The sequence below is a fragment of the Leptosomus discolor genome, chromosome 5, assembly GCF_034619465.1.
Source record: "Leptosomus discolor isolate bLepDis1 chromosome 5, bLepDis1.hap2, whole genome shotgun sequence".
Taxonomy (NCBI): Eukaryota; Metazoa; Chordata; class Aves; order Leptosomiformes; family Leptosomidae; genus Leptosomus; species Leptosomus discolor.
Genome location: NC_141395.1, coordinates 35,456,506 through 35,472,784, shown reverse-complemented (window position 1 = coordinate 35,472,784; position 16,279 = coordinate 35,456,506). Strand labels below are relative to the sequence as shown.

The 16,279-nt window shown below is 38.3% G+C and overlaps 1 protein-coding gene across 1 annotated transcript in view; it reads left to right on the top strand.

Annotated features, from left to right (window-relative positions):
- The first annotated feature begins 2,044 nt into the window (after positions 1 to 2,044).
- Positions 2,045 to 16,279, top strand: part of COL3A1 (collagen type III alpha 1 chain) — a 51,321-nt gene continuing 37,086 nt past the window's right edge. The window contains exon 1 of the mRNA XM_086465520.1: positions 2,045 to 2,123. Coding sequence (XP_086321646.1) covers positions 2,045 to 2,123 — 79 coding nt within the window. The remainder of the gene's footprint in view (positions 2,124 to 16,279) is intronic.

The window sequence follows — 16,279 nt, the reverse complement described above, 5'->3', positions numbered from 1 at the left end:
GCTTTAAGTCAAAGACTGATCAAATTTCTCTTATTTTTTTCTTGGCTATTTAAATGTGAACACTTACCATGTAATATTCATGAAGTTTCATGTAAATTAAACAATTACTGTGGCGAACATGCAGGCATTAATACAGAAAACAGTGGCAATAAAAAACTTATCTGCATGCAATTTTGATAAACAGCTAGTTCAATTCTCATTCCATAGCTGAGATTGGTTTGGATCCAGTGTTTGCTCTGTTTGTACATTTCTGTTGAAGACAGCCAAACAAATCAATCCAGGTATTATTAGATATTGTGGTTCTAAACTGTCTTGAGGAGAAAACGTTATAGGCCCATGCATAAAAGTTTGAAGCACTTTGTCTTAACGTTCTAGGATAGCTCAACAGGAGGTGGTTATCTGTTTCTTGATTGTAGCTACTTGCAGCTTGTAAACCAAATAACTTAACCTGTTAAGCAATATGATACTGGATATGAAAACGCAAAGCATAGACAACATGGAAAATTGGGAGATATTTAATTTATGTGAAAAAGTGGTATGTAATTCCTTTGAAATGTATTAACCCATTCATGTCTTACGAGTGTATAAGACACAGAAGAGACCCTCAGGGTATATTGATAGTGGTATCCAGTTATTTAAGATCTCTTTATACTTGTTTCAACTTCTTCCACCTCGTGACCCCAGCAGAAGAGGACTTCCCAGTTTAAGTGCAAATGTATTTCAGATAAACAGGTTTTGAAATGAGACCCAATACCTATCAGAGTAAAAGGCAACCTCGAGCTGCTCTTTGTTATGCATACAGAGGTATTGATCCTCTTTTGGGGATGACAGTTCATGACATTAACGAATTATTGATAGGAGGAATGGTTCCCTGGGTCACTAACCTCAGCAACACAAGAACAAATGAATGAGCACTCCTGCAGTTAATGACCTGGATCAAATTAATTGACTGAGATTAGCAATTTAGTTTGGTCATTGTTTTAGCAGAGATGCACACTGTTACAGCTTTCTGGATTCACTTTGGAGTCTCCCAAACTTGTACTTAGAGCTCCATTCCCAGCAAAACCACTTTCATAACAAAACCAGCTTAAGCCGTCTTATTTGGAAAACAAGTTTGTGTGTTCTGATCCCGTTCTCAATAAAGTTTTGCATGGAATAAAGAACTAGTCTTAAAAGGGATTAGTAGTCTTGAGACTTTTTTTGTCTGCTATACCTTCTTGTTTGAGGAGAAAACAATAAAGAAAAAGGTGGTACTTGTTCTACATTCCTTTCAAATGTAATGACAGCATCAAACTGAATTATTTGAAAAGTTTTAGTTTGGGAGACTGGTGCTTCTGACTTGGGATCTTATTTTCTTCATAATTTTTTTTATGTTTACTCTCTCCCCAGGTCACACAAATTCACAGTGTGAGGTAGAGATTGTAAGAAAAGCACTGGAACAGATGTGTTGCAATTTTCAGGCCTCCCTATCATCAACTCTGATTGCTCGTCAGCAGAAACATCCAGGTTTGCTCCTCCACTTCTGAGATTCTTTGTGCAGCCGCATCAGGTACTTACATTTTATCTTTGTTCAGGAGCACTAAGAACTAAAAATACTCTTTGGGCTGTACCCATTGACTCCTAATCAACATGAAAAAACGCTTTACCACAGGACTTCTTTTTTTCACATACATATATCTCACAGAACACACTAACTATTCATATAGTCGCAGTGTGCATTTTGTACACACACAAAAGTTCCAGATTTGCTGTGTATATTATTTAGTTGATTTTATTCTTCTGTAAAGCCAAGAGAAATATTAATCATTCATTTACTGTTAGGGGATGGGTCTTCTTCTCATGTTTCAGTAAAGGGGGTGGAAAAGTAAAGTAAGCCAATTTTTTTCCTATTTAAGGCCAAAGCTGGGGAATGCTTGTGGCTGAGTTCTGTACATGGCCCTGTGCTGGAAGGGCAGGGAACAACCGATGTTGCTATTTTGAATAGAATTTTCTTCTCCCCTCATTTTTATTTTTGCACAGAGAGTCTCATGTCTAATATTTAGACATGACGAGCTTTGTGCAAAAGGTAACTTTGCTCATTCTTGCCGTGTTTCAACCCCCAGTTATTTTGGCACAACAAGACGGTGAGTAATTCAAGCTTCTTATGATTTAATGTTTTTATTTTTATTTTCACCAATGATTTTAATAGCTTACAAGAAATGCGTGTTCACAAATCTTCACCAGAAGACTTTTCCTTCACTAATGCAGCAGTCAGATATTTAGTGCTGAAGCTGAAAGCTGGAGGAGTTTGTACTACCATCTCAAAGGTTTCTCTTTGCTTTGCTTTCTTCTGTGGTTAAAAGGACTGCACAGTGCTGTCTGCCTTAGCCGCATTTGTTCTTGTTCTTACTTGTTTTTCCTATTACAGACATCAGAGAGTTTTTAAACTATTTCTTTTAACTCTTGGAATAACATTTTAACTGTTAGCTCTGTGCTGCCTGGAAGTTATTTGTCACAAGCAGTAAGTCTTTTCTTCCAGCTTTTTTATTTCGAGTTCTCCTTTGTACTTTCATGTTTTCCACTGGCAGCATGGGGGGTTGTTTAAACAATTTTGTGCAGAAGACAGGCTTAAAATTCTAACCTGTTTTGATGAAACAGTTTTTAAGAGCAATATATGAAAACATGTCAGCTTATGAGTTTTTACTTTGACGTAAAGCAGGAGGGTAAATTAATTCCCTCAGCTGAAATGGTTCGAATTGTGCATCTGCAGGCTCTTTCAGTCCCTCACGAGACTGATTAGCAGCTGATAGTATCTGGGAGTCTGTGCAAGTACATGTGTGCATGTTTACAGAGAGCGAGAACACCAAAAAATGAATGAATGTGAAATTTAGAGAGGAAAAAAAGTACTTTGTACACAATAATTCAACTCAGAGTGAAGATAAGTGTGGTATGAGTATTTAAGTTAAACAGATGACATTCCACAAGTCCAGCTGACCTTTTTTGGATGTGCTCTGTTCGTGCTTGCCAGACATTGTAAACCAGACCTTCCTTAAGATAAAACATTTTTCTTTCTTGTAAATATAAAAGATCTGCAATGTATTTATTCGTGCACTGAGGCAGTGAATAACTTTACAAATAACTTGATAAGCAGAGGACAAACTGTAGTGCAGTGAAGGAAAGCCAAATGTCTTTAAAACCACACCCTATCCTGCACTGTGTGATACAAATCATGAAAACAATTACTTTAGCCATTTCATGGCAAATCTATCTGCCTCAGTACACCTGGAAAGGCACCTCTGCCAAGGAGGTGATTGTGAGTCCACCAGCAGGCTGTTGGCAGTGGAGCAGTTGGAGCTCAGAGGGCTCCATGCATGAGCAAAACAGGTAACATCATCTGCAACAGCAGCAAACCCAAATACCAGCCTCCCTCACTACTCACAGACACAGGCTAAGCCTTGTAAAGTATCTTAAAAAAAACAAAACAAAACAAAACAAACAAAACATGCATTTAAAGATGTTCTGTAGAGAATAAGCGTAATATACTCTGAACTGATGCATTTCCATTTCTGTTTTTTCCAGTAAATAAACTGTCTCTTCAGTAATCCTCAGTGAAGAAAATACAAAATTTGAGTTAACACATGCTGTGAGTTTTCTCTGCTTACAGAAGCAAATACTATACATATTGCATATATTTAATATGCATTATGTATATTTTTATATATGTATATATCTTCAGATGGATAAGGACTAAGGGACCATCCAATATAAAAAGAAGAAACATCAGTTTTATTTATACCAAAACCCAAATCCCCTCTGAGTGCCAGGAATCACTCCCTCACTCTGGTCATACCTCTGGACTTTTCTGAGGTGCAACACATATTTGACTCAAGAAATGGTAAATTTTGTGGAGAAGAGCAATATACAAAGGAAGTGTGAGGGAGTATTCTCACTTCTCTGCCACATTCCTTTTTCATGGTGTAGTAACATTTCCTTACTGGGCTAACTTCCATACTACTTACAGGGATGAGGTTATACAGAGAGACTGTTAAAACACTAGTTATCCCTTAAAATGTTGAATTCTGTCCTCTCTCTGAAGTGTTCCTTTCCACACATTTGAATAAGCTTTTCTCAGAAAATAATAATTGAAGGAGTTGATCCTGCCTTAGAGCTGCAGCGGTGTACCGGGAAACCAAATTTTCCATGATTCAAAAAAGAATTTCCAGACATGCTAAAATGCTCTCTCTTGTCAAGAAAAATGTTTATATGGTTAGTATCAAATGTAAGTCAATATAAAATTTTCCTTGGGAAAGCCTGCCAGGAGACAAGACTTGGCAAGATATTAAGGAAACCACTCAGTATACACTAAGTTTAGGATAGTCAGATGTATCTCTGGGCTATGTGTTTCTTTGTCTTGCTGTAATAACCAGAAATGGAGATTTGAGTACAGCCTCAGGCTGAACCTTTTCAAAAGCTCTGGGTCTTGAGTTAGCAGAGTCAATCAAGACAGCTACTTCCAGAAGACAGAATAAATTTTAGCTAGACCGAAGGTTTTTAGCAGGTTCCACTGACTACAAAGGAAGCACGTGCACAGCCCTACTCACATTAGTGTCAAAAGGGAGGACAGAGGGATTTGGGCCTATTTCAGCTGCATCTGAGATGATAAAGCATATCTCAGTCACCTGGAGCGTGACACTTCTCATATGTACACCTCATAGTCCTTGAGGAACTTCATTGAGGTTATTAGGAAAACTCTACTGTTCTAAAAGTAGTGTGAGAGCACAGCCAGAAACCTTTCATTATTATTCCAAATATTTTTTTTGCTCTACTGTAATTTAATGTTTTCCTTGTAATATAAGTGTTATCTTGGATGTTTTGGTCAGGTTTCTGAGGTAATGACTGGATCCTAAAATACCTCTGAGAAGTCTTATTGACCTTTCATATTACTTTCAGTCACAAACTACAGTTTTAAAATTAAGCACAACCATTACATGCAGGCTTCAGGAGGCAGCATGCAAAGAACTTTTTATGCTGAGCACCCACTTCTGATCCCCCAGAAAAGAAGGATGGTATTTTAGGAAAACTTGTAAAGAGCTTGGTTTAGCTATTTTGCTTTCTTCTTTTATTAATTGGAAGGGACTAGATAGGTAATGAAGTAGATGGGTACTGCACAGATGCAGTGTATTTGTGAGACACCCAGACTGACATTCTTAGTACTTAGCTGTTGCTTAGCTACATTGCTCATATGCATTCTTTGTTGATAAATTAGCTAGGTTAAGGGTAGTGCTAATGACAATCAGAACCATCTTTCCTCAAAGGTTTTGGTAACACAGGAAAGTTACCCTTCTAAGTTTTGAAGGTAAAACCAGATGATGCATGTCTGTGTGCCAACAGATAATTATACCACCATAATTAACCTGGACTATGTGAAGGTATGAAAGATCAGGGGTCTTCTGCTCTTCTTCCATTTTTCCTAACTGTTTTTTTACCAAGCACACAGCAGGCAAGTTTATGCTCAGTAAAATTGAAACATTCCTTTCTGGTCTGGAAAAATCATGCTATGTGAAGGCCTGGGGAGTCCACCCCCTCTAAACATTATATATGTGTTCTTGGAAATATGACAAATTTCATAAACACATTTTAGATCACACATCCCTGGAAGACATTAGCCTTAGGAAAATGAGACCATTATATATTCCTTTCATTATTTTCCAGATTTGATTTTGATTTGAGACCAAATCCACACAGACTGATTTTTTAGAAGAGGAGGTGGAGTTGGAAACATCCACTGCTTTATTAAAGGGGGAAAAGGCAGAGGTAAAGGGTGTTGTCTCTGGCATGAATATTACTGTTGATGCCTCAGTCAGAATCATTACATCTCCTGCCTTAGAGCTGCAGATTACAAGCAGATCCTATTTCCTTTTCCAGCTTCTGTCAAAGTTTTGAGGTGTAACTGGCAAAATCACAGCCGATGCCAGTGTTACACAACAGCTGGATGTTAGTTTTAATTACTGCTATTCAAGAGAAAGAAAGGAATGAATTATAATAACTTTTTTGTTTCACAGACTGGCTGATAAACCAGACTGACACAGATCTATTAGTCATTGTCCCAGTCATGTGCTAATGTTGTTCAAACCTTGTTTTAATCAGAAATGTGCAGAAAATGCGACATACCTGGCTTCGTAATTGAGAAAGTATTCTTTAGGTCAGTTACAGAAATGATGCAGACTGTCATTTCTCATTTTGGATTAAAAACAACCTCTTCAGAGTTGAAAGACTTAGCCTACCAGTAGGGTGAAACAATAACAAAGAGTGCTTTCCCGGCCTAGCAGGCACCATGAAAACTATATTACTCTTGATGTGTTTTATGGTAGGTTAGTAGTCTGGAGAAGAGCACAAGCCACAGCTGCTGTAACAACTGCAGGTTTTAATTTGTTGATTTGAAGTAATAATTCATCAAAACTCACAGAAGTGGAAATTAGTGCAATGGTCATGTCCGTGAATAGTCCAGATTATGCTGTCCTTTAGTCATGCTTGTTTAAGAAACTAGGCAAAATATCTCAACTAAGAAAAGGAAAATTTTTAGCAATGGCAAAGATACGTTGTTAACAAAATGGGTTTTTTCGGTCTTGAAGTAACTGGATAGGATTCCTACATCATTGCAGAAATTCAGTGTGATGGTGTAGAATTTGATCTAATATTGGCAACACCCAAAAAAATAAAACTCAAACTTGCAAAAGGTATAATCTTTTCTGATTCAACATGACAACCGTTAGTTCATTCTCCTTTTGGCAGCTTGGTAAATCACAGCTTGCACAACTTTAACATGGTCTAGAGTTCAGTGGTTACCACCTGTACGTCTACGGTTTTGAGACATTCCAACTTTGGCTTTTGGCAGATGATAACCTTCAACCCAAAATGGAACAAAAATTTTTGTGTCATCATTTTACCAGCTGTAATACTTTACCAGCCTATCCCTCCTTTGATATACCCATGATAACATACCCTGTACAAAAGGAGAACTGGACACAAATGTGATTCCTTCTCCAGGAGTAATGCAAGAAGTGTTATTTTGCTTCTGTACCTTCAGGTCAGGCTGTTGAGCACGGATGGTGCAGAAGAACCTTGCAGCCCTTAGCCCTCAGCATGCTACCCATCTCCAGCCCAGGGGATCCAGTGGATTCCTCCTGGAGAGAAGGCTGTTTGGGGCTGTGCTGCTCACAGTGATGTTATCTCTATTACATAGGTGCTGTATGGTGACTCACTGCAACTGGCTCCCCATGGCCATGCTGCTACTAGATACGGGCCCCAGTGTTTAGGCATAGTTACTGCTGCAGGACATCTACTCCTCAATGGATTTTCTTTCTTCCATTGAATCTTTTGATGTGCAGGATCACATGATGCTTTGTTCTTTGATGCTTTGTCCCCGGAAAAATTTATAAGGGATTCCCACAGAATTTCCTGATCCTTCTCCATTCAGCACAGTCAGACACTTTGTGTTTCAGGGAAATAAGGTTCCTGTATTTGTATATATGGACTATACCCTTAATATTTCTCAAATTTCTTTGAGACTGTGTAACAACTTCAAAGATTAACCCTTACATTGCTCCTGGCTGTGGCTAATGAACTGGTAATGTCCACAGGCAGTTAAAAAATTACATATTACAGGAGTCAGAAAGTCTCTTCTGTAAGTATGACAGAGATAGAGAGGTGTGCTTATCCTATCTTAAATACTGGAAAGGTGCAAGGAGGAATGAGTTACATCATAGTCTGTAGAGCAATACATCTTTCATGCACAGCCATAGTAAAATATATTTTTCCTTTATATTTTCAAGCAGTCATATTTTTTCTCATCTGTTTCATAGGAAAGATTCTCTCCATTTTACTTTGAGAAAACCTAACCTGCTTCCAACCACTTCATTTATTTATTTTCACTTCAGAGACGATCTTCTCGTCTCTGAGTTTGCGAGGTGGAAGCCTCTGCCTGTTTCATGTCAAAATGACAATGGAAAACATGATATAACCCCCTCCAACAACAACCATTTGTTGGCTTTAGTTTGAATAAACTTCAGCCCTGGGACTTCTAGCTTTGTTTAGTGAAAGTACAGCAGAAGAGATTCCTTTCAGATTAGCTAAGAGACTACTTCCATTTTCCCTCATTTACGTCAAACCCTTCATTTGAACATGAACTCTCAGAATGAGGATGAAAATGGTTATCTCCTTTAACAGTGTCTGAACATTTTTAGTTTGCTTTGATTCACACAAGTACTCTGTGAAGAGATGTCTGCGAGGGAGGAGAAAGTGTGCACAGGACATTGAACAGGAAGAATGTGATGATAATGGAAAGATATACATTTCACTATTTTGAAAGCCTAGACCCTGTCTTGCAGCTAAAAGGGCATCCAAATGACTCTCAAGAAGTGAGGCATGTGACTTGTAAATTTAAAACTTTAGCTGAGTTTGTACCAGAATGGCCTTCAGCATAACACAAAGCTATACACAGCCGCAGGAGACTCATCCCCTTCTGCTGCTGGTTTTCTCTTTCAGTCACTGTGCATCCTGCCCTGGAGGGTGGCACAGGTTCCTCTGCTCTTCTGTCAGGCAACAAAAGATTTCCTTCCACAGACAAAACTTCTGTGGGCTGCTATGATGGCTTCAGGCACCGCTTAGTTCCCAGCTCCAGCACTGTGAAGCACGGTAGCATCGCAGGAGCATCCTGTGCATGTTTGCAGCAGTAGATATGACAGTGTGATCTGTGTCTAGGAATTGTTTCCCACAGCAATTTGATACTGGCAGTTCTTGGAACACTTCTGGACATAATTAGTTCCCACTGAAATTCCCTGCAATTCACACTCAGTGACCAGTCAATGCGTTAGCAGGCTGTCTGCTGCAAACATCTATTTTCCTCTATTGTTTCCCTTTGTGCTGCTTCTTCACTTTTCTTTCTTTCCATTTTCTTTTAGGAGAAGAGGCAAGAGCATAATTTGCAGCTCCTTTTTCAAACAGACATGAGAGAAACAAGTGTTCACCCAAACATAGCTAATGGAAAATATGGGAAGCATCTCTCATGGCTCCTTTGATGTTCACTGTAAGAGACACGCTGAGCATCAAAGGAGAATGAACTACATCCCCCACGCTTTTCTTCAGCTATAAGCAGTGAAAATAGAATGCATATTATCTTGGAAAATATTCTATGTTCATGAGAGGCTCTTTCAAAAAAATGTGTATTTTTTCTGTTGTTGGCTTTGAATCTACTGTATGGTATTTGCTTGTTTCCCTACACAGCAGTAATCATTCTGTGCCAGCTGTTTAAGAGAAGAATGTCCCAGTGAAAGCCAACAATAGGCTATGTAGTGGGAATTGCAAATCTTTGAAAAGTGTAATTGAAATCCGCCCAGACATTTCAAAGATTCTTTGCACAATATTCTAAGTCTGTTGGTGGCTTAGTCGTTGGCAGGGTGGTCCTCTTTGTAGATCCCTGTTTTTTGTATGAGCAGAATAGCATAAATATGGTTGGGGAAAAAAAAAGAAAAAGGGAAGACAAGAGGCATTCAAGTCCAACTGATTCTTTTCCTGTTACAGCAACTGCAGAGAGAGAGTGTTGTAAAAGTCTGTCAGTGAAGAATTACAAATAAGTACAGACCCTCTTCGTTTGTCAGGTTTCTTCTGGCTTAGGGTCTTCCACTCATACCTTTTAAGGACTCCAGCAGATAAACTCTGGTGTATCTGGCTGTGTCTGCCGAAGATGTTCTAGCCCTCCTCTGCTATGTGTAGCTGTTTATCCTCACCCTGTGCCAGCAGGCACTGTTGCTGCACAGAGCAGGGAGAGGTAAATGTGTGCCAGGCTTCAGGCTGCCACTTCAGTAGCAATGCTTCTGGCCTCTGATATGAATAAAAAGTCAGCTCTGTGCTTGCAAGACCTTCACCGCACCGAAAGTATGGCTTTTTACCTGACGAGGGAATTAGTTAAGAAGATCCTTAGGTCTTCATGCTTGAAAAATAGGCATAGAACTTGATACTTCAGAATGGCCCCAAAATAAAGTAAGCTGTCTTTGGTACCCTGAGAAAACCCTCACAATATTCACTTTAGCAGCCTTAGGAAGTTGACAATAAGAACGTTGTATCCAGTGTACAAATAGCCATTTAATATTCTCTATGAGGCAGATTAAGAAGAATTTCAAATACTGCCATCTGTATCCAACAAACTGTCCAAAATGGATGTGGAGTGAGTTAGTACAAACTGGAACAAGGAGTGAATGAATACAAACTGTTTTGCAGATGAAACCAGGTTAATGATGCTCTATGCATTCAGAGTCCCCCCTGACCTTCTGAGTTACAAATACCTTTAATTCATTGGCAGCCAAAGATATGATTCTTTTCTTTAGACAATATGCCAGAGTTCTTTAATCCATCACTGTAATACGAAATACAAAAACCAGACCCTTCATTTACTTCCAACTTCTGAAATTACCGGGAAATCAATAAAATCGTGCAGGGAATTATGTTAATGTAGAATTTGACCCCCTGCTGCTTTACTCATCTCTGATGTAAATTCACTATGGCCATGGAGTTACATTGGGGCTGATTTTGTTCAGTGTATCTGAAAATATAGATTACATTACCATATGTACTATACTGCATTGTAACATTTCCCAGCTGTTTCATTCTCTGGAGAGAAGCATTGGATCAAGCTGATTTCTTCCAAGGCAAACCACAGAAATAGCATTGCATAAAATTGTTAGCCCTCTCACTGAGCTAAAGGGAAAGAGAAGATCACGTCCCACGTGAAGCTTTAAACACCTGATAAAAATTGTTTTAATTACAAAGTTAGGCAACGAAAAACAAAAATCGTGGTTTTTTTTTTTTCCCACACCGCCTTTGGGTTTTATCTTGTGAGAAGCTTAAAGTATCCTGAACTAAGTAGTTATAGTTTAGTGTTTTACTCAAGGTGCTACATAGAGCAAGCTGTCACAATTACAAGTTTCCAATGGTTCCCTTTCACTTAGCAGCTCAGAAGCTGAATCTCACTTTCAGATGCTTTGGCTCTGTGAGACTGGTTGTACAGTCTGGGAAACCTGCTTGTAGACAATGACTTTTCCAGTTTTTCTTTATTCTTGCCAGGACAGACCTACTGCAAGAAATGTTGCAAAGACCGCTCCAATGTTATAAACTATTCCTGGTCCTAGCTAAAATCAGAAATGCAGAAGTATGTCTTTAAGATATACCTTGTGGTTTTGGGGGTTTTTGGGTTTGGGTTTGTTTTGGTTTTTTTTTTTTTTGAAAGTTCTGACAAAATGCTGTGCTGGACTTTGGTAAATTTTTTCATTTAATTGATTCTAATAATGTTAGGCAGGAAGCTATTGCTTTTATTTAGAAATATGTTAGGCCAGCCTCCTATGGGATAAAATTGGAAGTGTTCAAGTGTTCACACTCTTGAACTCTGACTGTAGAAGTCTTCAATGACTGCTCAAGGAGTGGGCAGGATGTATGTTTAAAGCAACTGATAAATCGATAAAATCATCACTTATCACATCGGACCTTGAGTTTATGTCAGTTTCTGCTTGGTTTAAGACACAAGTCTTGTGCCGTTTGGCATCATTCACTCTAAAGACAAGCAGCACACTAAAATCAGATTACTGCAGAGTAGTGAGAATTTATGCCAGCACTACAACCAAATAGACTCAAATAAAGTGATTGCAGCCTGCTGCTTATTTTTAGAGTGACACCAAATGGCACAGAAGGTGATGTGCCAAAAAATATTGTAATGTAAGAATGGAGGGGATGGAAAAATCTCATAGGCGTTTTAACAATAATTGGAAGAGTGACTGAAAAATTATGCAATGGTCCCTCTAAAAGGCATTGAATGCAGTGAATTAAGATGAAATTATTGCTTACTGCATGTTCTGCTCTAATGCAAACAGTTGCCCTCATTAAACGGTAACAAATCAAGGGAGGTTCTTATCAGGCAGCGTTTACTCTTAACCAGGAATGAATGATACACATTCTGTAGTTTATAGCAAAAGACGTCTATCTCTACCAAAAAGACAGAAGTATAAATATAATTGAGTTACAGAGTCAACCTGTTGAGAGTGGACTTTGGAGAGAAAATCCCAGAATAACATCCTAATAGAGATGTTCGTTCAGGAATCTCTTCCTCCCTTACAAAAAACAATTTAGGCCATGATGTTGTTGAGGAATAGCTAATAACCAAAGGAGTATAACCATCAGGTGTTTTTCTTAAAATGACTTTTGTAAGATCAGAAACAAGTAAAACAATTCTCTGGGCAACGCCAAAAAAGAAGTGAGGTGACAGATATACAGCAGTCTGCTATACCCTGCCCCTCATATGACTCAGTTTGAAATGGCAGTCCTGCCAAAAACAACCCCTACCAACTACACAAACAAAAAAAAACCTCCTTGCACTTTGTTTTCATGTTAGCAGTTTTGAAACAAGAAAACTCTTCTGCCATTGTTTTTCATGCCGGACACCAGCTGAAGCCAGTGGGGCTGTTGTGTAACAATATTGCTGATGGGATATCACTGGTCCCTATTTCAAAGCAACGCTTATGTAGTAGGATGACCTTTAGAAGTTGCATGAACATCATCATTCAAGGACGTCAACATATGTGCCTGAATAGAGTAATTTGTGAAACATAAATGTTGAGACAGAACAATGTGACAGATTCAGCCACTTCAGACCATATTACCTTTGAGAAGAACAATAGCTCTCTGAAGATGAAAGAGAAAGATTAGAGTTCTTAACATAAATCACACATTGAAAGATTAGGAAAAAGCCAATTATCTGCAAGGAAAATTGAGGCATTTTGTGTTGTACTTGGTAGCAAATATGCCATAAGGGTATTTTCTAATCCTGATATTTCTAAAAGCTGCAGAAATGTTGCAGCATTTGGAGCTTATAAAGACAAATGAAGGGAACAAGCAACAATTTGTTTAAAATGAAAATACTTGTTTGTATCAGTGTAGCCCTCAGGTTTTTCTTCCATTTTATAATCTGAAAGACAGGTGGGGTGAGCCTCAGAGCAAGGACAGTTTGGCTACCTGACATGAAGATCCTTTGTCTGAGAATCCAGCCTCTTCTACACAATGACAGTAAAACAGTGCGTCTCCTTTCCACAATACCTCTGACAGACAAGTACGGTATTATGATTAACCAGCATTCTTTTATGCTGCTTTCTTTTTCTTGCTCTGCATCTGACTAAAGAGGAAAACATCTGGGACGGGCGCAGTGGCAGAACTGTTCAAACACCAGCTTTTTTTGGCAGACGAGCATCCCTAGAAGTAAGAAAGCTTTGATTTCGGTCTGAAAGCACAGAATATAGCTGTCCTTCTTGGTGTGAAACTTGGGAAATCTGGGAACCATTCATTCATACCTCTTTTCCATTCCACTGGATAGAAATTCTTCCTCCTACAGGACACAGAGCAGGAAAGGATTTTTACGATGGACACACTCTGATTTCTCGCAACCTACATTTAAGTGTTTTATCAATTGAGATTACATTCCTGGTGCCTCCAAACACATGGTGGACAAGCCTTACATCAGTACTATTAAATCAGAAAATGTCCTAATAGGTAGGTACACCCAAATTGGGCCTTATGTCCTCATGCACTATGTGAAATGGATGCAATTAATTAGCTGGTTGTTTTAAGATAATTCCAGCTGAGAAAATGTCTGTAGGCCTTGCAGTTGAAAAAAAAATCTTGTTAAACCATTTCATTTGTTATATTTCCACCTCTTTCCCTGAATCCTCTGACACAGATGCTATTTCAGATTTTTCAAGTATTCAGCACTTACCTGACAGGAGAACATGCGGACAAATCATGCCATTCTGCCTCAGCAACCAGATAGCTCATTATGAGAGTCCATTTGTTTCCGTTACTGATTACAGGATGGAATGAGTATGTTTGTTTTTCTTATAAACATCATCATAATACCAGACAGAGAGTCCAAACCATTTGCTTCAAGGTAGACGCTGTGGCATTCTTTTCTGCTAAGTAAATGGAAAGCAGCAATGCTGCAGAGGCTGAAATGGATTCCTCCATCTACTCCAGTCTAGGGGAAAATTATAGCATTTCCATTGAAAATTAACAATATCCCTCCTTTCTACTTTGTCCTTTTGGCTAAACAATGTACAAAACAGTGCTGGAATACACAATAAATAGATGTGTTTACTATAGAAGAAATTTAAAAACACTTTTTGAAGTAATCATCCTGTAAAGCAAATGACCAAAACCAGATCAGAGTAAGGAAGCACAGGCTTTTTACAGTTGAAAGTCCATAAAAAGCAGTAGAAAGACCCTTCGTAGCTTGCATTCAAAGTTAAGAGGCAAGGCCTCCTTCATCTCAGTGCTTTAGCCTTTACCAGATTCACTTTAAAGAACAGCAAAAACTGCTTGACTCATTGTGTTTGTAATCAGATTCTTGCAGATCAAAGCTCCTCAGTTTTGCTTCCCAAGCCATCATTGAGCGGCTGCTGGAGGATCGTGAGTCATTTCTGCGTGGACTACTGCCCTTTCTGAGGCAGAACCAGATAAGATCAAGATGTTCTTTAATTTCTAACCATCGAGTCACATCTCTGCAAATGAGATCTGTGATTCTGTTATTAATGCAATAGCTGGACATTTGTTTTGTCCGAAGTGGAAAAGCATGTGGGTTTTGAGGTTACTATTAGGAGAGTTTTTCCTTTTGCCATATAAATGTGGTTGAATCATGATCACGGCGCTTGCACAAATGCAAACACAAAAGCAATTACAAAACAGCTCAGCTTCTCAGGTCATAGCACTTGATAACAAATTCCCATTTACCTCAGTGAAATTTGGGTTATATCCCGTATGACATCTGTCATCCTTCAGGCCTACAACAACCATATTTGTTTTCCCCTGTACATATCTGTGCTCTTTTATGTACCACACTTATAGGCCCTTTGAGACTAAACAGTGATTTTCTTTTCAGCTTTCCCTATTGGTCTGTTTACATACAGCTGCTAGTCTGCTTAGAAAATGGGAAATAATTCGAAACCAACATATGACAGAGATTCTGTTGCCTTCTTTTCTTTTCTTCACCTTTTAGGCTGGCCCAGGGAAATGTTACTCACATCAAAATCTTTAAAAATGTGAATGCTCAGTAAAGAGCATAAATGCAAAGTTATTCAGGTTTTCATGTATTAAACTTTAATGTTTTGTACAATGAATCAGAGATTGACACAGCTTCCAACAAACGATTGCAATAAGTGCCATAGAAGCAAAATGCTGTATAGCCACTGTATTTAGGGCTTTGGGAAGAAGAATAAGATTTTGCATTACCATAGGCAAATACTGTTGAGTTCTAATATTTTTTTTTTAAAATCTGAGCCTAATATGCATGTTTAGGAATCAATAAGAAAAGCTGGCTAAGGCAAGTATTTGACTGTTTTACTGCAAGTCTAGAAGTAGGCAAGTCAGCTTTTTTATAACCTTATTATTCCTATATGTTACTTGCTAGTGCTTTAGCACAAATCAGCTTTCCAAAGGATTTTGGAGGAAACGGTTAATCTTTATGAGCAATGCAAAACGCATTATGTCATAACATGCTGACACACAGATCTACATCTGAGCACAGAGGGGGTGTCTTGGATAGACTAAATCTTCCCAGATGTAAGTTTCCTTTGGAAACCTATTTAATATTTTCATTTGCCAAAGGCCACAACAATTTTCATTGCAGAGTTCCTAGCTTATTTCTTAATTCATTTAACAATGTCCATAAAGTTAAAAGCAAATATAAATGTCATTATATCCATAAGTCTTCAATATTTTTCTCTTTTCTTTCTGTTAAATGGTGCCATCTACTGTAGAATAACTGAATGACAGCCTTGGAAAAATGCGGAGAAATCTATTTTATTTCTGTAAAATTATGTCGGTCGTTTTGTTACACATTTTAAATTACCATGATTTTCACCAATATTGTTGAGTAAAATAGGGAAAGGTGAGTATTCTCAGTGTGGAAAATTGGTCGCTGAGAAAAGTCTCTGCTTCAGAAAAGAGCAGCTGTCCTGAAAACAGAATCTTTTCTAACCAGCAGTGCAAAAATACGGGAAAGACAGTCCTTTTCTGATCCTCATTCAAGCTGTCCTCTTCACTGTAAGGCAGCAGGATCACACCTCTGGAAATAACAATGAAACAAATCAATGAACATTAAGGAAGGATAAGGGAAAATTGACATATGGAAAGGGAAATTCTTGGGTATGAATTTCATAATCAGAATCTTGCTGTCACACATAGTTTAAAAAAAAATGTGGTTTTGAAAGGA